At 43.2% G+C, this 22,712-nt stretch overlaps 1 protein-coding gene across 3 annotated transcripts in view; it reads right to left on the bottom strand.

Annotated features, from left to right (window-relative positions):
- Positions 1–2,839: 2,839 nt before the first annotated feature.
- The window catches only part of qkib (QKI, KH domain containing, RNA binding b), a 91,666-nt gene continuing 71,793 nt past the window's right edge, over positions 2,840–22,712 (bottom strand). Inside the window, exons 5-8 of one of the 3 annotated variants that reach the window (XM_036983106.2) lie at positions 10,601–10,688; positions 9,659–9,946; positions 7,018–7,092; positions 2,840–2,923 (exon numbers count right to left, since the gene is read on the bottom strand). In XM_036983106.2, the coding sequence (XP_036839001.1) occupies positions 2,907–2,923; positions 7,018–7,092; positions 9,659–9,946; positions 10,601–10,688 (468 nt within the window). In that variant the 3' untranslated portion in view covers positions 2,840–2,906. Of the gene's footprint in view, positions 2,924–5,505; positions 8,945–9,401; positions 9,947–10,600; positions 10,689–22,712 lie in introns of those variants that run through there. The other 2 variants (XM_021608459.3, XM_090237741.1) reach the window with 2 other exon arrangements.

Here is a 22,712-nt window from a genome sequence, read left to right as displayed (position 1 = left end):
TTTGTTTGCTACCATTCTTTTATCACCAGTACAATTATATGTAAAATATTCATATTCGCCTCGCTTCAAAGTCAATCCATTGTCTTATATAATAATGACTTCTGGTAACAATGATAATAACACGTATCATATTAGTGATTGAGAATCCATACGTATTCATCATTTATAATGGATTATAATCATATGCAATTGCACTGGAGAATCATTTCGCAAACATAAATACTGTAACTGAAAAGAAATGGCACACATGAAGACAATCTGAGACACAGAAACTCTTCATGCACCACCAGAGGCCATTCTGTTGCATAGTAAATAAAGAGGGGGATGTGGAGCAATCTTTTGGTGCAGACCAGGAAGTACACACAGGCTTTACAGTCAATCACTAGGTACCACAATCACATAAACCCTTCTCCTCCAATTAACACAGCACGTGTCGAGTCAGCAGTAAGACTATAGACCCAATACTCCTTTATAGGAAGTAAATCAGGAGGGCAGAAACAGACACGTCCTCATCTAATGGGATAGGTGGTAGAGAGATACATCATGGTAGAGGGATGTGGGATGTCAGCTCCACGGGTAGTGGGATGTCTATGCCAATGACAACTCCTACATAAGGCAGTCCAGAATGACACTTCTAACACTACTAACTGTAAAGACGATGCATGTCAAGATGTCCTTGTGTGTAAAACCTAGGAACTGGCATGAGTAGCATACTACTGGAAATAATAATTGGGGAACTCTGAGGCCATCCTCAACAGACAAAGACAACCGGAGTCTCAGGGGCGTCACAGTGAAATACTATAAGGCCAATCATTTTCTCAGTTCAGATACGAACTGGACATGTTACAGCTCTCTTTTATCATATATTTGTCCCTTTAGGACAGGGTTACCCAACTGGCGGCCCGCGGGCTGAATTTGGCCCACAGGGGATTTTAATTGGCCCCACAAGACTGTAAAAACAGGCAAATCAGCTCCAAGTGATTTTAATTTTGGACATCTCTTCCAAAGTATTACCACGCATAATAGAGTGATATTGTGATCATATATCAATGTGAGCAAGGTTTGAAACTATTATGTTTTAGTCACATATTATTTCTGTTTGGGCTTCTTGCGGTACATTTTCAGTCTACAAATTATTTATTTGTATTTATGTCCCAGCCCCCTGACCATCCACTTAAAAATAAATTGTCACGTGGCTGAATCTAGTTGATGATCCCTGCTTTAGGACATTGCACCAAAGGGTCTAATGACCTAGACTCTGACACAATTGGTAGATTACTAATATATAACTGATATTACTACTCTATGGAGCCACCAAAAAGAACTTGTGTACCTACCTAGAGTCACACTTAAATGATGGTGGAAGGAGACCTACTGTGTCTGACTAGTGTAGCAACAAGGCTGAGGTGACTGACTCCGTCTAAGGGCATCTCTGTGGCTGACAGACTGTGTGTACTGACCTGGCCTGCAGCTTAAAGGCTGAGGTGACTGACTCCGTCTAAGGGCATCTCTGTGGCTGACAGACTGTGTGTACTGACCTGGCCTGCAGCTTAAAGGCTGAGGTGACTGACTCCGTCTAAGGGCATCTCTGTGGCTGAAGACTGTGTGTACTGACCTGGCCTGCAGCTTAAAGGCTGAGGATGACACATTCAGATATCAGAAACCATAATAAGGCACTTTGTTGTTTTTCCACTTCAGTTAAATGCTCAACCCTCGAAATCAAATGAAAGGTTGTTTTGGTCTTCACCTCTCCATCCACAGAAAGAAAACAGGATTGTTTTCATGACATAAAGGGTTTAATTTTAAATTTCTCTTTACAATACATGAAGATATAAAAGACTATGTTTTTGAAAAATAGATATTTCTCTTTGCCATGAGCACCCATGTATAATAAAAGTGTCTATTTTCTTTACATAGGTGTTCTCTCCCCCATTTTTACACATGTATCTACAATTTCAATACATTTGTACAGCAGATAGGCAAGCATGGCTTTTACATCCTAAAAAAAAACAGTTGACTGCAAGATCTTCCTTCATGGTAGAAAAACAACAACAATGCCAGGTAACGGGACAGGTACTCCACCTTCTATACGCTTGATACTCTTTTTTGACCCCTAGTCTCTCTTCAAGTCCTGCTAGAATGAACCCCCCCCCCCCCCCAATTTCCATTTCATAACAGAACCAGGATTTCATAGAGAGTCAGTGAAGGGAGAGGGGTAATCAGTTGGCAAGGATATATGGGTGGACAGAGAGAGAGAGAGAGAGAGAGAGAGAGAGAGAGAGAGAGAGACAGAGACAGAGAGAGACAGAGAGAGAGACAGAGACAGAGACAGAGAGACAGAGACAGAGAGACAGAGAGTGACAGAGAGAGGGAGAGACAGAGAGAGGTGCATGCACTCTGCTCGGGAAGGCCTCACCGCGCTGCTATACATTCAGAGCCAGCTCCGTTACCATGACAGTGGGAAAGTCACCTGGGCGACATGCGGTGGGTTTGGGCGGTCGGAGGGGTGGGAGGGTGCCGACCTTCTTCATCTTCAGTCCGGATGAGGCGACCAGCCGTTACCAGGGTGTTTTAGAGTATGGTGTGGTGTGTTTGGAAGTTGCCTGGCTGGGGACTCGTTCAGTGATGCTCAGAGGGGGCATTTCAGACCTTATTGCTTAACAATGATTCAGTGCAGGTCTAGAGCCAGGGTCAGTCCCCCTATTAAGCAGACAGGGCAGGCAGGAGTGGCCCGCCAAGCCATTATAGTGTGTCCATTATTCGGCTGATGAGAAGCTGTGCCATGACTGAATGTAACAAGCCAAGGCTGCTTTATGTGTTCTTTCTTTCTACCGAAGAACTGATCTGCGGGCAGGCAATGGCCAGGTCATCATGTGTGAAGAGTTCAGAGGTCAGAAGGTCAGGGGTTAGTTGCCAGTGGCGGCTGGGGGAAGGGTTAGGAAACAAACAAACAGAAAGGAAAGAAAAATAATAAAGGAGAGAAACAAAAAGGAAAGGAAAGAACAAAGATTGAGAGGAGATTAGTCTCGGCTAGTGACAGCAGGATGACAATATGATTTAACCAATCAGAGCTATACCTTGCATCCATTCAACCCACCATACGATTTCTCCATAACTGGGACTGACCAACTTACACGTGTCACAATGTGTTTCCATATCTTTCACAACACCTTTGACCAAAGCCAGAGCGCTGGAGCGAGAACGTTGTGTAAAAAAAAAGGAGGAAAAAAAAAAGGAATGCATTCTTTTGTTAGTATAGATACAGGACAATTCATATGGTGGGTTGATTGAATCCAATAATTCAGGAATAACTCTTCATCTATTTTAATACAGTGTCGTAAAATCATGAAAGCATGATTTTACATAATATGTCCCCCCCCCCCCCCCCCCCCCCCCCCCCCCATAGCTCAAATGTTAAAAAGGAGGAAATTTAAATAAGACAATAACAGTATGTCTAATTGTTAGTAGCAGTCAAGTGAATAGACAGTAAATCAAGGCAGAAGAAAAGATCAAAATGAGATGGAGGAAGGAATAGTCTTGGACAACAGTCAGTAAAATGATTGTTAACTGACTGTTAAGAGTCATTAGAGCCCTTCATGGGTTCAAGAGTCAAGCGGCTAGTAGTGATGGAAACGAATATTAATAAGTCTTATTGTTATAGAATAAATGAATTTAGAGAGGATACAATGAGAAATTCAAGAAGACCACATCATTGTGGACAAAATCATTTAGGGCCAAAACAGTGTGTATAGTTTTTTTTTACTCAATATAATTTTTTATTGCCTTTTTAAAGTATGTTTTCTATTTACAACAAACATGAAAATCCTTGCCTTAATGGTACAAAGCAACACTACATGGTATTTTCTAGAATAGCACACTAGCCATGGAAGTTGAAGCCGTGAGCATGCTAAAGCTGTCACTTCAGCCGGTACCCTCAGCTTAGGAGACAATAGACATTTCACAGGACACATAATATAAAATGCACTTGCATATAAACACTGAAAAGGTCCTGTCTTTTGTATAAAGCCCTAAAATATATTCAAAAATATAGGACATTTTCTAAAGTGGTTCTATAAAGCTGCTATGTGTCTTTCCTACAAATAGCCCTCTAGAATAATCCTGGCTATTTCTTTGCAAAATACAAGTAAAATCTGACATTTCATATACATTCCTGCTTTATATTTTTAATATATATATTTATATATATATTTCAAGAAGCCACAAGTATATACTATTTTCTTTGCAACAACAACAAATAAAAAGAAGCTTACAGTAAAACGTTAAAAAAAATGTCTCAAGGTGATTTTTTTTCCTTCTCAATAAATGCATTCATACTCTGGCAATTTCTCACCCATAAAGTGGAACCCTAGAATTCTCTGTCCACTCCACAGTGGTCCGTTTAAGACTTCTTCAGCTTAGATCATACATGTATTCATTTACTTATTTCATCGTCTGAGGTTTGTCGTAGTTGTCACTTTTTAAACATGTCTGCCCTTCTGACTGGAGCAGAAGAGATTTTAAAAAAAATAAACAAATAAAAAAAATGCTTTTTACTTTTTTTAAATCATTCAGTGCAAAAATAAGTTCTGTGGCGTAAAGTCTCTCTTTTCAAACGAAGCAAAGTGCAACAGATGTAAAGAAAACAGAAAGGTGTGGCTTCTTCACCAGATTGACAAGAGGCTGTAAATCTCACTGTACTAAGAGTTTGAGAAAACGGTGTATCGTTGAGAGCTGTTGTAAACGCTTCCAAATGCACTGTAAAATGTCCAGAGGAAAATCTAAATCGGAATATACTGTATACATCTCTAGACCCAATTGATGCACTTATTTGATACTATACTGAGACTGTTCAACATCTTTGCCAACGTGAGCTGATAAAGAAACCCACATTTCAGATGCCATTTTACATCTGCCTCCTCCCCTGCCTCCATCAGAGACAGCCTGCCTCTAAACACACAGGTTTGACTGGTTGGCCTGCATTCAATCCACCTGCCTCATGGTTCACCATCCGAACCGCACTGAATCACAAATGTCAATCATATTATATTGTATTACCTTAATGTTTGGATAAAGTGTTGTCCAAACTCTTAATGTTGTAAAACTGTTAAATCAGAGTATGGGGCCAAACCTATGAAGAGGTAGATTAAATACAGGCCTTTGTGCAATTGAATCTGATGTTGGTTTCTCATTAATTATGTCAGTGTTACCTATCCGTTACCATTATCAGATTTTTTTTTACTGTTGATTAAGGTTTGACCTTTTAGTAATAATATGCACTTCTTAAGGAACTCCATGTTACAGTTATTTTTTACATTACTTATTTGTTTTAGGGCAGATTCGGCCTGTAATGTTTTCAGAGGCAATTCACAGTCTGCTCTACAGTGAAATCTGAATATCCTTAGATACAGTCTGTATAATATACTGTGTGTATCTGCACTTTTTTTTGTAAAGACAATCACTGACTCATTACTGTGACGGGTCATGTTGATGATAGACATAAATACGTTTTCTTTTTTAAGAGTATAAGGATTCAAGAAATGTCCAACAACGTATAAAGTGCGACACTATGACTGTACGTGATGAACATACAGTGCTATATGTTAAAGGGATAGTTCACCCAAATTACAAAATGGATTACTGTGGACACAGTGTCAGGGAAACTAAACCAAACCATGTGTTGCTGTGTCATACCTTGTCCGACTGCTGACAGGGTAAAGAAACCAATATGTTATTTTGTAATTTGGGTGAATTCTCTCTTTAATTGTTCCATATCATTTAGCAGCAAAAAAAAAAAGTGATTAATTAATTGGTTATTGAACTTTCATTTAATTTCTCTGGATTGTTCTATTTCAATGTTTGTACTAAAATGTAGCCGTATTGATAAATACACTGCTTGTCGGCTGTTTTCAATTGGCATTGGCATCAAATCCCCTGGCACATTGCAACCGTTTCCTTGATTAGGTACTATCTGTAATGAAATGTAATTGTGATGATACACAGTGTGTGCATGTACAAGGCACACTTGTTGTTTGAAGCACTGAGGTCTAAGGATGAAAAAAGAGAAGACACTGTAGACTACAGATCGCGCAAATTCCTAGTTGCCTGTGTAACTTCACACATGGTTCCTTCTCCAATAACTTCCTCAATTATTCTCAATTATTCAGTAAGGGTAGTAAAAGTTCTGCATGGACTTAAAAAAAAGGAGGGCAGGAAATGGGTAGACTTCAGAGAGTAAAGGGTTTGGCAGTTGTGTTTGTTTACCTATCTGCAGAAGAAGCTATTTCCAGACTAAAGCCCACCACGTGTCCACCCCTATCTACTCATAAGGCCGCTGTTGAGACTTTTGACACTAAATAAACAATTGAATTTTGTATCTAAATTACTGTAGTAAAAATGGGAAGCTACTGCAGTCCAATTAGACAGTGAAAACAAAAAACAAATAGGACATGACAGGTTTACACCCACTTTGTGTTGTCTTTGACAATAAAATGGGTCAGATTCTCCAAAAAGTAATTTCCGCAAACAAATAAATACAAATGGACATACTTGATCAATTATAGTGTTACATTATCCACTTAATAAGGAGTTGAAGACTTAAGTGCATAAAATTGCAAACTTCTCGTTCAACAGAGGGGGAAACTAAAACACAGATAATTGCATCTTCTTTCTTTTAGAAGGGGTATAGTCCATTATCTGTCATCAACATCATGTCAGATTCATAAAGTCATCGAAATAATGGAGTGGAGTAGTTTGTTGTATAAATGCAGGTATGCGTGTTTGTGTCTCTACCTAGATAGCAAAAGCATCATTATCCTACAGTGTTGTGGTCACTATTCCTCAGAATCACCTAAATAAACCTTCTCAGAGGCCAAGAGTAGGAAGGGGGTGCAGTATGTTGCATCACATCACAAACTGGGACGACTAGCTTAACAATTTGTACATATTGCAAAACAGATCAGGACCAACAGTGAGCAGGCATTAGCAATAAAAACACAAAAGCATAGGAGCTAAACTAACCTCGGTCTGCGGTCACTATCCTTTGGTAAGGATGGACCCGCAGTTCGTGCCTTCGAACCTTAGTAGTCACTGCACCTGCTCGGATTGCAACAACATGACCAAAACAAGGATTAGGTCATTTCCTCCTTCACCATTTCCATCAATTCAATTCATCATATCATAAAGGCTTATATATATGACCAAACATCTAACAAAATTAGGAAAAATCATTAGAAATACATGTTAAGGCACAAATTATACTCATATATTTTGTTGCAACAAGGAGAAATATTGGACTTAGTAACATCCATGACAATGGAGTAGCATTGACTGTAAGGATCCATTGTTTACTCGAGTCCTTGCTACAGATTCACAGACATTAGGCATTTATGCATTCACACACACACACACACACACACACACACACACACACACACACACACACACACACACACACACACACACACACACACACACACACACACACACACACACACACACACACACACACACACACACACACACACACACACACACACAGACAGAGAGGGGAGCTTTACTAGTCACATAATCTCAGGTTGAGCATCAGGAAGTGCATCTCTCTAGTTATTCGTTTGAAATATAATACTGATCACTCACTCTCTGGTTAAAGCCCAGAGACGAAAGCTTTTAGGCACATTTGCAGTAATAAAAAAAGTAACATCTCTTATTAAAAAAAAAAGAAAGAAAAAAGGCAATGAATTAAGTGATTAGTAAAGCGAGACAGTATTTGTAGAGATTCTCAAGCCCAGACATAGCAGTCAGTGGAACAACATATACATGTGTGGCTGCGGGTGTACAGGATGCACATACCACCACACACACATCATGCATGGTATAAAGAGCTGTGCCTCTTTGGGGAGGTTGGGCCAGTGTAAACATCAGTAGTGAGGGGGTCTGTCTGTCTGACTGCTATAGGCCTGACTCATGGTTCGATATACTAAGAGGCCGTTGGGGAAACAAAAGTGTCTGTGTGTTAACACTTAGATCGAATGAGGGGCTCAGTAAGGATCCTTGAAATTCTTTTAGCCTTTCGTGGGGAAAGCCACACCTATAGAATAAAGGAAGGGAACCGGGAATTAGTGCCAGGAGTGTCCGGCGGTCCTTTGAGAAGCATCACCAGGCCCTATTCCCAAAGCCATTTTAGGACATTCCTTTTGAGTCGATACAAAAAAGCTCGATACAAAAGGGCCATGTTGTTCACTCACTTCCTGTTGTTTCGAGTGGCTACACTTGAGCTGAAATAATAATTCGGTGAATATTGTGATAAGAGTGAAGTAAAGACTGTCAGTGTTGGGACAGAAAGTCCTAAAATCCCTTTGTGAATAAAGCCTGTCAAGCCTACAGTAGATGCTTTAACCTCGTCACCAACACAAACCCACCACTCCCTTGGCTCCGTAACCCCTCTGTCCCGACCTCCGCTGACCCCTCACCTCATGTTACCTCTCCCGATGCCCCAGAGCCACACCCAAGAGAGAGGGTGACGGGGGACCCCGCCCCAAGGGGGGTCTCCAGCAGTGTGGGGCTCAGTGCTTATTCTCCCTCATCATCATACACAGATATATCATCATCATCATCAGGACAGGAAATCAAAAAGGGTTGATCAGTAACACACACGTCACTTTGAACAGACGTTCAAAGAGGAAGGGCTGAGGCTTCCCCATGTGGCTTGTGGTTGTTCAGAGAGGGCCGATCCTCGACCAGTCCAATGTGTGGTGGCGGGGAGGGAGAGAGGGGGGGAGGAGGAGGTGTGTGTGTGTTGTGTGAGGGGATGGAGGGAAGGAGGGAGGGAAGGGGGTGTTTCTTTAAAAGGGAGGCCGGTTGGAGGGCTCTCCTCGCTGCACAGTGATGGGAAAGTGACAGGTCTGAAACCCCAGGTAGAGGGGCAGCTCTTCGGCCTTTGAGGACGCTGTATTGGTTACACAAGAGAGAGAGACAGGGTGAAATCTTCGCCGGGCTCCGCCGCTCCTCGACCTCCACCCCCCGCCCCTCTCCTCACAGTAACACCCCCTCTCCCTTCACCCAGACACACAGTTGGAGGCTTGGTCCACTGCACTGGGCAGAAAACTGGCTGCTACGGGCTGACACGGTACAGACGGACTATTTAGAATGTGCTCAACCCAATTGGACAAGCTGCTGTTGGCATTTTGATGCATTGATAGCAGTTCAGGTTTACACTGTGCCTTTGGGAGCATTCTTAATGGAGTCACGTTGTGTTGGTAATATGATATTTCTAATCTGATTTTCTAAAGTGGCTTTTTCAAAGCTATAGGGCCACGTGTGTATGCGGGGACCGGGAGAGAGGAGGGTAAGGACCTTTTCCCAAATAAAACAGCTCCCTCTTATAATTCACATCGAGCCAGTGGAGCACTTAACAGCCTATTTATTTATGCACACATTACTTAAAGGGCTTTTTAGATGAGAGAAGTGTCTCGTGACAGTGAAAAGAAAGATGCAGTAAAGAGCTGGAATGTTTTTTTCTGTTGCTGACTGGGGGGGGGGGGGGGGGGGATTATTTAGGAGGTGTGGCGCAGGATCAGCGTGGGGGCGGGGTTCCACTGGCCGTGGGGGTGGTAGTGTTGGTGGGGGGCTGCGGGGCAATCGCAGGGGCACGCATTCTTACCTAACACCCCGCTGGAGTCGATGGGGTACTCCAGGATGGAGGTGGCAGGGGCCAGCGTGTAGGGGTAATCGTAGGGCGACGCGTATATGAGGCCCGCCTCGGGACCCTGGGTCATGACGCCCGGGTGGGGCGAGCCGTTGGGCATGCAGGTCTGGATCTGTCGGATCAGGGGCATTAGGGTGGGGCCGGCCGGGGTGGGCGTGCGCAGGGCATTCTGGGGCATAGGGGCGGGGCCGGTGATGATGCGGGGCGCCTGGGCGTTCGCTGCAAAAGAGAAGGCAAGGGCAGCTAGAGTGAGCGGGGAAGAGAGGGATGTGTGGAGAGACAGAGAGGGGAAGAGAGGAGGGAGAAAAAGGAGGAGACAAAACAGAAGTTAGCATCTATCACACATGTCATAGAACACAAAGCATATCAGATAAGTCAGAAACAGGAAAACAAGCTACATAAACAAACTGGTAGACACACTGGCCTTAGCTTCCACTACACAGCATTTAGCACTATGTGAGAGAGCTATTCAAGGCTGGTCTCCATTCATCTCCAGTATTGAGTTAGAATCTGGCACAGCAGTGCTGGCCGGGATTTGTTTAGGACAAACACCATGTGATTGGAATGACGCACGCATCTCCCTCAGCGACACAAAATGGACGCCCAGTCATAGCCAGACCTCCTCTCTTCCCCCCTTCAAAGACCTCGACTCGACCGAGTGCCACCCAATAGGAGAATGCACCGAGGAGAATGCTGAACGTGGCCAAAAGCACCCTCCGTTCAGTTCAGCCACTGTGCATGGCACCACACACAACGCTCTTCACTTGTTGTGAGAGAAAAGGAGCAGCTTGAATTACACCCATGAGCTCCCGGACACACAAAGGGCTGTTCTACTGTGTCAGTCAGAGTCCGCCCCGCTCTGGGGACTGGGAGGGGGAGCGGTGATGTCATCCTTACGTGACTTGATGTTGGCGTCTCGGTAGGTGCCGTTGAGGATGGCCAGTTCCATCAGCTGCATCCTCTTCAGGCTGTCCTCTCCCTCCGCCTGCAAAACACAGACAGACAAAACCTGACGAAGGTCTATGGAAACTGAAATGTCAATTTAATGGACAGATTTATTTGGTATGTGAGACATAAAGATCACCAGTGTGCTGGAATTACAGCAACACATATTGAATGGCGACTCACGTCTGAACACACGTGGATCACACTGCATAATCTTCTGACAACCGTACACAGTCACTAAGCGCACACACACACACACACACACACACACACACACACACACACACACACACACACACACACACGCACAGCATCCAAATCTACAGAACAACCCTAAATGGTATCCTCCCAGACTACACCACAGAGAGGCATAAACTTTCCCACCAATTTAAACTACCCAAATTGTTGAATTGTTTCCTTTGTGCTCCTTTCTGTGTACTGAAGCCATTGATTGGCAGTTTAAAAAGATCCAGCAGCAACCCAGATCTAGATTCAGCAGCAGCAGGGTAATCTGCCATAGCATCTTTAATATTTACAACCACTATAATCGGCTCATCTGCCAGAGTAATGAATTGGAGGAGAAACACTTTGTTCATCAGAGTCCAACTTTTTCACATCAGTGCGATGTTTAATCTCAACGCCTGGAGCAACAATTAACTTTTGAAAATGTAACGCAAAATGTTCCCTTTATCAGAACTTTGATTTGGGAAAATGCGGTAAAGAAGAGAAGATGAGGGGAAGGAAAAGGCTTTGACCTGAGATGGTACAGTCTCAAGCCCCGTACTGTGTGTGTGTGTGTGTGTGTGTGTGTGTGTGTGTGTGTGTGTGTGTGTGTGTGTGTGTGTGTGTGTGTGTGTGTGTGTGTGTGTGCGTGCAGTGTCTATAGAATCACAGTAAAAGTACTTTCGGAAAACAATCTGAGCCGAGTCTCAAATCCCCAGGAGCCAAAAACAACAAATAACTCAAAGGCCTCCTGTATCGAAACATCAATACTTTAATAAGTGACGTCTGCAGTGATTAAAAGTCTCTGAAGAAAAGGCACTGCAGGACTAAATCACTCAGACGCTGTATTTAATCAACACAGTGTACTAGTTCTGTCCTAGAGTGGTAGTGGTGTGTTCGATTCTCTTTGAGCAGCAGCGTAGCATCAATGTGATGTGTGTGTGTGTGTGTGTGAGTGTGAGTGTGTGTGAGTGTGCTTTTGGGATTGTTTCAGGACAAAACAGTGGCATACTCCATGCCTCTCCTCTTATATCCCTCAACACATTAGGGAGGTGTGGAGATGTTTCAATCTTGCACAATGGAAACCAGTGTGGATGTGCAAGTACTTTATTATCTAAATATTGAGGGTGTGTGGGGCGACGGAGAGAAACAAAATGGTGCAGTTTGAGGCCATGTGGCGGAGAGTGATGCAGAAGTGATGCAGAAGCTGGAGTTTGGGGTGTGAGCATGTGGGTCTGGGTAGGTGTGATGCAGTTGTGATGTAGTCTCACATACATACAGTATATATATACACATACAGTATACATACATACAGTATACATATATACATACATATACTATATACAGTATATATATATATATATAAAGGAAACTAGAGTGAATTACTATTAGTTTCTATTCTGCTTTAAGCTTGTTTTTGCTGGCATTGGCCAGTGAGTGGTGCTGTGTTATCACTCATATCAGTGAGTCCACGGTGTCCATGGTGAGAGTCTGTTGACCATGACTGTCTGGCCCTCCCCTCTAGCTTTCTGTTTCAATGGCAGTAGCCAGGAATTGCAGAATTTTGTACCAGAACAGAGTAAATGGACCGTCCTGGGGTGTTGAAATGAATGCCCAGACCTTCTGGGTCTTCTCCATCAGATACTGAACAGATGGCAAAGAGCAAATTGCAATGAACTTGTAAATCATGACAGTCAGTGAGAGCCTGGGACATGAACCGGACATTCACATCCATCAACAGTCAAAGGACAGAGGGGTACACTTGCTAGAACCTTCTCGCAGATCTGGTAGGGGCAAAGCATAGCTCTGTGCCCAATTCGCAAACACTGTTTTTTTTTGTTGTTTCTCCTGCTGTTAGATGCTAGTGGAAACTAGCTAACGGAAAACTAGCATACCGGTAACAAGCGATTAACACCGGACTGTAGAGGGACCGCTCTTCACATTCCCCAGAATGTTTTTTAAAATGTTTTTTTTTTAACACAATGTAGCACTAATGCAATTCCACAAAATACACAACATGCGTAGCAGCAAAAAAATGAAATAGCACATTACCCAAACGGGTTGTCGCATGGAAGCCTTTAGTTTAGTGTATTTACTTCACACAAAGTCACCGTGAATTCAAAGCACATGCATAAATAACACTGCCGGACTGCGCACGAGACCAGAATGCAGTTTAGAGTTCTCATCAGAACTGAAAATTCGATCCCAGTCCGACCCAAGCCCAATGAGCTGAATGAAGTCCGAACCCAGGCCTCATCTGACATCACAGAAATTAAATGTGCCCCAACCCGAAAAAAAAGCCAGATTTGTAGAACACAGTTAACTGTAGTGATTTAAACTGGTATTGAGAACTACGCGGTGAAAGTGGAGTGAGTCGACGAGGAAACAGCCATTGTGCCTAGAATAAACGCAGAGAGAGGAAAACTCACTTTAGTTATGGTCAACTGAATTATGAAAATATTGGATTAAAGTAGGCATGTATCAAATTCTTGCCTAAATTGAAACTCCCAAAACCATATCCAACCGTTATACTAATTTAAAGCAATAGTTGTGTGTGTTCACCTAGATTATACTTTCAGCAAATTTTTGATTTGGAAAGTGCCATCGCGCTGTGTTGATACAAGCGTGGGGGACTCGTCTAGATAAATCAATCAATATCCGATTTTTGATTATTCCGGGCAATGTTAGCTAAATTGATGCGAGTGCTAACGATCATCTTTATTTTAGTTTGCTTATACTGTATATTAGCTGATGAGAACATTTTGCTAGCATGTTATAAAAGTGGATATTGCTCTTCAGCCTGTCCTACACCCGACCAAAAGCCCGTGATTTGTCTGATAATCAACCCATATGATTCTGTTTCAATGAATCTCGGTCTATATATTTGGTTAATTGATCTCTGGCTGGACAAGAGGAAGTGGTAGCTCATTTATTCGTTTGCTCATCTATCCCTGATTAGAAACATTTAGCATGCAATAATGTAGCCTAAATCAACTGTATTATTTATCTATTGACTCACATACAAAACATTAAGAAAATCTTCCTAATATTGAGTTGCACCCCCCTCCCCCTTTTGCCCTCAGAACAGCCTCAATTCCTCGGAGCATGGACTCGAAAGCTAATCAACACAGGGATGCTGGCCCATGTTGACTCCAATACTTCCCACAGCTGTGTCAAGTTGGCTGGATGTCCTTTGGGTGGTGGACCTTTCATGATACACACAGGAAACTGTTGAGCGTGAAAAACCCAGCAGCGGTGCAGTTCTTGTTACAAACTGGTGCACCTGACACCTACTACCAAACCCTGTTCAAAGGCACTTAAATCCTTTGTCTTGCCCATTCACCTTCTAAAATGGCACACATACATGCACAATCCATGACTCAATTGTCTCAAGACTTAAAAATCCTTCTTTAACCCGTCTCCTCCCCTTCATCTAAGTGACATCAATAAGGGATCATAGCTTTCAACTGGATTCACCTGGTTCGTCAATGTCATGGAAAGAGCAGGTGTCCATAATGTTTTGCATAGCCTTATATAAAGGCTATTTTCCTATCGTCCCAATCCTGACTCCTGTCTCGCATGAAAATCCCTAACTTCATTCGATAATCCATAGGCTGCATTATCAAAGCACCTCTGGCCTATGCACATCAACATACTTTTAACATAACATCCACATTTCTCCTGCTTCTCTGAGCTGTCTCGTATTGCTGCACGCGAGAGCTTCGGTAGAGAATGTGTGCTCAACAAAAGGTATGAGAGTAGATATGGATATTTTTTTTGGTCCCTGTTAAGATACCTTGATATTTAAACAATTTCCTCTCCTCATCTCCCCTGTTATTCACGAGCTGATCCACTATCTGTATAATCATCAACTAGATTTTGCCAAATCTGAGATATTCTGTCATTCGTTGGAGGTCATCTAGCAATGGTAGCAACCTTTGGTCATTTGACTTTAGTTTGACTGGCGTTACAACGTTTGTATGATTCAGCAACGCTATAGCCTACTCGGGGTGTGCTTTGTGCGTTCTGAGCGTGCTCTGCGTTGAGATAGCCTATGCCTACAGCTGAAATGCGCTGAATTAAGTGAGGAACACAATAAAATTATGAACAGCCTGTTTCGCAATTCATAACAATGTCATTGGCGATCAAAGTTACTCTGTCATTACTAAATATCAGTTTCACTTGCTGTGAAATCTTTACATAGTGGCACAGCCAAGCCAGCAATGTGGCACAGCAACAGTCTTAGCTGGGAGAAAACTGGCATAGTGACCATATCTTGGTTTTAAACGCTTTAAATGGGCACTTCCGATTTTTGCATTATTTCCCGGCACTCTCTGAATAAATATGAATTATTCCCAGTATTGAAACTTGGTAGATTTTGGGGGAAATATTCATCCCTACCAGTAGCCAGCTTGCTAGCTCGCATGCCAATCAAGTCTAACTAAAGCTACTGGCGAGTTTATCATGCTTGTGACATTATGCTAACTAGCTATCCGCAGATCATTTGTTTTCACTTGTCACATTTGTGCTCGTTGCGTTTTCCCTGTGCTCGTGTCATCGATGGCACTTGTGAGTAGGCTGTGCACCACTCTGTGTGTCTCTTCCTAAATCGTCCTTGTACAGAGCCAGAGAACTAGCCACATGTATCACAAGGCACCAACAGAGTCAGGTAGACAAGTTGATTCGATTTCTCTTTCTGCCCAACATCCTCTTCTGGAATATATTACACTGCTACCGCTTCCTTATAAGATGTTTCCCTCCCTCTGCTTTACTTTCTTTTGTTTCTCTATCTCTCTACTGCACTTCCTCTCTGCCTCCTGCTGTGACAGTGCTGCCATGGGCCCTTTCTGATCCTACAGCTAAACCCTGCCAAGCACAGACACAAATGCCCACTCTCTGTCTCACTCTGCACAACTCGCACAGTAGCGCAGCAGCCAGCCACAGTGTGTGTGTTCCAGTGTGTGTGTGTTGTATGCTTCAATGTGTGTGTATGTGTGTTTGTATTTCTTTTTAAGCATTGTGTGTACGGGTGTGTGTGCGCGTGCGTACGATTGTGAGTAAACGGTTGTGCTTCAACGTGTGTGTATGTGTTTGTGTGTGCATGTGTTCGGTGTGTGTGTGTTTGTGTGTGTATGTGTTTGTGTGTGCATGTGTTCGGTGTGTATGTGTTTGTGTGTGCATGTGTTCGGTGTGTGTGTGTTTGTGTGTGTGTGTGTGTTTGTGTGTGTGTGTTCGGTGTGTGTGTGTTCGAGTGTGCTTTTACAGTTTACACTTGCTCAGTTTCTCGTAGCTTGCAGCACACATCAATAAGGTCAATTTCAGTCAAATCCATCTGCTCCAGACGATAAACCCTTTTAATCTGGTTCTTGGTTTTGCAGTATTGCTTCCTATCCGTCCCTATCAGCACCTGCAGTGAGCCTACGGTTTGGAGTGCTTTGCATTATCCAATGTGGCGGGAAGGTAGAACCCATGAATTCAGATCCAGCTTATCCCATGGCCATGCTAACATGCCTAGCCGTGCAACAGTGCACACCTACAGTAGCATTTAACTCTCAAAAGCCGCTTTCAACAGATCCCTTATGTCTTTGCTCAAAATGGTTTCACCACTTTAGTTCGACTGATTTATGCTAAATGCAGATGCCACTTCCATTGGTTTTGGTCCTCGTCAGGCGTTCTGAGTGGTGAACGCATGTTCAGATGTGATTCCGTCTAGATTGTGAAAAGCATGCCAGACGGAAACATCTAAAAGGATGATGCTGGGGATTCAAAAGGGGAAACGATTCAATCATCATGCCTTGTTCTGATGTGGAAGAGAGATACAACTCTCGCTTGTCATGCATAACTGAACCTTCCATTTCTGGTTTAGTGGAGGGAACACTACAACAGGTACATGTGCTTTACAGTCAGAACTCCCCAGACGACTGGGCTGACTCTATCCCTACAGTTACTGAACAGAACACAATTACAACATGAACATGTTACTGCAGAAAAGATGTCACTCCACAGCCATTCAGATATTAATAGAGCTAATGTCAAACCCAGTGCTGTCTAACTATCTGTGTGTGTGTGTGTGTGTGTGTGTGTGTGTGTGTGTGTGTGTGTGTGTGTGTGTGTGTGTGTATACACGCTATACAATCTTCATTGCCATCGGAAATCTGGTTCGGGATCAAATACCATCCTGTACCCAATCAGAATGAATCATCAGGTGTATTGGTTGAAGAGGTCTCAGAGTTGTGGGGTTGATATCCTTCGTCTCAGTGTCGGTCACTGATTTCCTTCCCACTGCTGCGGAGGGAGACAGTGAGCGTTGAGCTGTCGACGTGATGAGCAGAATACCTGTGTGTGTGTGTGTGTGTCTGTCTGTCCGTGTGTGTGTGTCCAGTGGCACAGCCCTCTTTTGTGAGCCTGCTCAGGGCAGGTCGTGCAGAATGCTTTTTATGTCAGCTTGCATAAAGAGGAATCATTCCGCTGCTATTCATCAACGATCACTTTGACTGCCAGGCCACCCCTTTCCCCTTAGACTGGATCTCTCTCTCTCTCTCTCTCTGAATGTTGTAAAATAGGATCAGCAACAACTATCACTTCCTCCTATTTTACAGAATAAATTCCAATAAACATTTAGGGTCACAATTCTAATTCAATTGTGTCTCTTGTCCATGTGTATATTTCAGGTAAATGACATAAAACAAATGCAAAGTTGGGTGATGATGGTGATATAACACAGTGTTAAAAGCGAGTCTGGCTATCTAGAACCAAAAAGGGTTCTTCGGCTGTCCTCATAAAAGAACCCTTTGAAGAACCCTCTTTTGGTTCTTAGGAACCAAAACACTCACTCTCTCCCTCTCCAGGCACGCATCCCGCTCCCAGAGTACAGCTGCCGCCTCTGAGCATCCCCCTCCCCTCCTTCCTCGGTCCTGGCAGCCAGCCATCCTCTCATGCCTTTCCTGTCTCTCCCCAATCACACGGGCACTCCGACCAGTTTCCCAACAACCAGTTTCTCCCCAAACTTTAAATCCAGTTATGACACATCTCTACTTGCACCAGATCCAAGAGAGGGGGAGTCACTGGAGCTAATGGGATCAGCCATTTGAGAGGCTCTGATGAGGGACAGAGAAGAGAGATAGTTGGGCCGGGAGTTTAGTCAACTGCAGGCCAAGGGTTTTCCTTTCCAGAGACACAGTCCCACTGAGGGACTTGCATTAATTAGTGCGCAGCTGTAGACAGGCAGGAGTGTAGAGCTGACCATTGCACTGCACCACGCCCACCCTCCCTTCTAGCTGAGACAGAAACAGGACCCAGAGACGCTGTACAGAGAAAAAACTCTGTGGAAAGGCCCAGTTTCCTGTTTGTTTTCACACACACACACACACACACACACACACACACACACACACACACACACACACACACACACACAGAGAGAGACGCATGTGGATACACACACGTACGTACAGGCACGCAACATCAAAACGCACATCCGCACGCGTGCGCGCACGAGAGATAAAGACTTGTGCGCAGATACGCAAATGCAACCATACACACACACACAGACACACACAGTACGCCTCAGAGATTACCTCAGCATTACAGCTCCATGAGTGTAATTGGCTCTTGATCCAATATATATGTTAATTAGAGTTTCAGCACCCCTTTTAATTGTCCTAGCTGGGTAATTAGATGAACACTCGTTAAAATGCACATTGTAAACAGCGTCCATGTTTACCGCAACAGTCCCACTGTTGCCACCATGGAGACCAGACACCGCGGTGGCAAAAGCAACCATGTTAAACAACTATATTTGCACTACACAATATATGAAGGATCTGACTTATGCAACCCAGAGGATACGGGGGATTTTAGGGTCAACAAGTTGTTACACAATTGAATGTCCAAACAGCAACAAAAGTCTGTTTGATTATGTAAGGTTCAAACAACATACCTTGGCCCTCTCTCCTTTGTCTCCGGGCTAACACAATGGAGAGATGAGGAGGGTAAAATTAGACCACAGGTTATTCTGAGAACAGTCTGGGGTTGGGCGGGGGAAAAGTATTTCCTGGTTGGACAGGACATGGCTGAGGGTCACAGGGAAAGAGGTGTGTGTGGTTGTGCCTTCAAATGACAGATTTTGTTTAAACTATCACAACAAAGCTGAAGTATTGGCAAGTGTTTGCATATGTACATGATATGTACAGTGCAATCAGAACGTATTCAGACCCCTTGACTTTTTCCACATTTTGTTACCTTACAGCCTTATTCTATAAGGGATTCAATTGATGTCTTTCCTCGTCAATTTACACACAATACCCCATAATGACAAAGCAAAAAAACAGGTTTTTAGAAATGTTTACAAATAGAAAAATGAAATACGACATTTACAGTAAGTATTCAGACCCTTTACTCAGTACTTTGTTGAAGCACCTTTGGCAGCGAATACAGCCTCAAGTCTTCTTGGATATGACGCTACAAGCTTGGCACACCTCTATGCATATTCACTTTACAAATGACCTCGACTAACCTGTACCCCTGCACATTGACTCAGTATAGAACCTCGTTATTGTTATGTCATTTTCTTATGTTACTTTAGTTTAGTTAGTCAATATTTTCTTGACTCCATTTCTTGAACTACATTGTTGGTTAAGGGCTTGTAAGTAAGCATTTCACGGTAAGGTCTACTACACCTGTTGTATTTGGCACTTGTGATAAATAACATTTAATTTCATTTGTATTTGGGGAGTTTCTCCCATTCTTCTCTGCCGATCCTTTCAAGCTCTGTTATGTTGGATGGGGAGTGTTGCTGCACAGCTGTTTTCAGGTCTCTCCAGAGATGTTCGATCGGATTCAAGTCCGGACTCTGTCTGGTCCACTCAAGGACATTCAGAGACTTGTCCTGAAGCCACTCCTGCATTGTCTTGGCTGTCATTGGGTCATTGTCCTGTTGGTAGGTGAACCTTCGCCCCAGTCTGAGGTCCTGAGCGCTCTGGAGTAGGTTTTCATCAAGGATCTCTCTGTACTTTGCTCCGTTCATCGTTCCCTCGATCCTGACTAGCTTCCCAGTCCCTGCCGCTGAAAAACATCCCCACAGCATGATGCTGCCACCACCATGCTTCACCGTAGGGATGGTGCCAGGTTTCCTCCAGACCTGATGTTTTGCATTCAGGCCAAAGAGTTCAATCTTGGTTTCGTCAGACCAAAGAATTTTGTTTTTCATGGTGTGAGAGTCCTTTAGGTGCCTTTTGGCAAACTCCAAGCAGGCAATTATGTGCCTTTTACTGAGGAGTGGCTTCCGTCTGGCCACTACCATAAAGGCCTGATTGGTGGAGTGCTGCAGAGATGGTTGTCCTTCTGGAAGGTTCTCCCATCTCCACAGATGAACTCTGGAACTCTGTCAGCGTGTCCATCAGGTTCTTGGCCACCTCCTTAACCAAGGCCCTTCTCCCCCGATTGCTCAGTTTGGCCGGGCGGCCAGGTCTAGGAAGAGTCTTGGTGGTTCCAAACTTTTACAATTTTTTGGTACCTTTCTTCAGATCTGTGCCTCAACACAATCCTGTCTCAGAGCTCTACGGACAATTCCTTCGAACTCATGAATTAGCTTTTGCTCTGACATGCACTGTCAACTGTGGGACCTTATATAGACAGGTGTGCGCCTTTCCAAATCATGTCCAGTCAATTGAACTTACCATGGGTAGACGTCAATCAAGTTGTAGAAACATCTCAAGGATGATCAATGGAAACAGGATGCACCTGACCTCAATTTCAAGTCTCATAGCAAAGGGTCTGAATACTTATGTAAATAAGGTATTTCTGTTGTTTGTTTTTTTAATACATTTGCAAACATAAAAATAAAAAAACGTTTTCGCTTTGTAGGTTATAGGTTATTGTTTGTAGATTGATGAGGATTTTTATTTTTAAATCCATTTTAGAATAAGGCTGTAACATAACGAAATGTGGAAAAACGGAAGGGGTCTGAATAGTTTCCAAATGCGCTGTACGTGGGTAGTGTGTACTTACTGACAGATGAGGACTAGCTAAGTATATCTGTCCACCTTGTGTGTGTAGGTGTATTGTGTGTATGGTAACTAGCCACTGTGTGCTCTCTCTTGCACACACTTATTTGAAACTGGGAGAGAATTCAAAGTCATGGTTGGTCACAGGAAGTGAAGGGGAGCCGGGGAAACTTAAGGAAGCATTCGGCATCTCGCCTGATAATCTCTGAGAGTTCCCTGCGCTACTCGGGGCGCATGGAGCTTTCATGTTGATTGGCTTTGGAGAAGAAAAAAAAAAGAGAGCGGGAGAGAGAGCGGCGTGGTGTCCCCAGTGCATGAGGTTACTGTGTGTGATCTCTGCATGTTAATAGGCTGCTCTGGTGGAATGCTTCGACACGACTGCATCACTGATGACTGTGAGACACTTGTCTGGGACATGGAATGAAGGACATGCTAGTGTTGAGATGCTAACGTGGTTTGATAAGGTTAATAGCACAATCAATCAATATCAATTCATTCGTTTTATGAAAGGTACGTCATCAGCAAAGTTAAGTTATGTGTGATTTCCTCTTGCTTTCTTGTGGATACAGGAGGCCTGTTGGGGCGTTTTTATATGAGTTGCTGTATAAACACAAGCCTGATAATATATTAAAGCTGTTATTTACCCAACTTTGTCTAACATGCCTGTAGTGAATGCTATGGCATCTGTAATAGCTGTAAGATTGTGTAATTTCAGCGGTAAGGTCGTTTACTATGATAAGGTTGTTATTAAGGTTGGCTCGCGTCTAAAATAGGACAGTATTAATGTGCCCCTTTCCCTCTCATAACTATGGTGTTAGGTCATTGAAATGGGACATACTTCTCCTTGTCCCCAAGGTTAGAAGGATGTACACACAAGTCCAGTAAGGTTGGGGTTTTATGACTTCTGTGAATGACAATTGATGTTTTGGGTGAAGAGCAAGAGCAAAGGAGAGAGTAATCTACATTCACATGAGCTGGGTACATTAGGAATGAATGGTGCACGGATGGACACACCCACACGCGCACGGATGGACACACACACTCACAAATAAACACTCACACACACATGCACACCTACGATCAGAGGCACACAGTGCAGGCAAACACACTGGCTTACTTATGCAGGGCACCTCTTCCCATCAGAATACAGATCAGAAGTGGGAGAACAAACTCCTTAACTGAACAAATCAAAGTTTATTGGTCGCGTACACAGATTTTCAGATGTTATCACAGGAGCTGTGAAATGCTTATGTTTCTAGCTCCAATAGTGCAGCAATATAATAACAATACATACATAATCCAAAAAGTAAAAAAAAAAAAAAAGAGAAATTAAGGACTATCAGAGTGAGCAATATCAGCACGAGCAATGTCAGAGTCCGAAATATACAGTGCATTCGGAAAGTATTCAGACCCCTTGACTTTTTCCACATTTTGTTACATGATGGATAAAACACATTTTTCCCTCATCAATCTACACACAATACCCCATAATGACAAAGCAAAAAACAGGTTTAAGAATAAAAAAAAACAGAAATACCTTATTTACATAGGTATTCAGACCTTTCTGCTATGAGACTCGAAATTGAGATCAGATGCATCCTGTTTCCATTGATCTTCCTTGAGATGTTTCTACAACTTGATTGGAGTCCACCTGTGGTAAATTCAATTGATTTGACATAATTTGGAAAGAAACACACCTGTCTATAAAAGGTCCACACAGTTAACAGTACATGTCAGAGCAAAAATCAAGCCATTAGGTTGAAGGAATTGTCCGTAGAGCTCCGAGACAGGCTTGTGTCGAGGCAGAGATCTGGGGAAGGGTACCAAAAGATTTCTGC

The sequence above is a fragment of the Oncorhynchus mykiss genome, chromosome 1, assembly GCF_057628025.1.
Source record: "Oncorhynchus mykiss isolate SJ-2025 chromosome 1, ASM5762802v1, whole genome shotgun sequence".
Taxonomy (NCBI): domain Eukaryota; kingdom Metazoa; phylum Chordata; class Actinopteri; order Salmoniformes; family Salmonidae; genus Oncorhynchus; species Oncorhynchus mykiss.
Note: the sequence above shows the minus strand (reverse complement) of the source record. Positions and strands in the feature narration are given on the sequence as shown.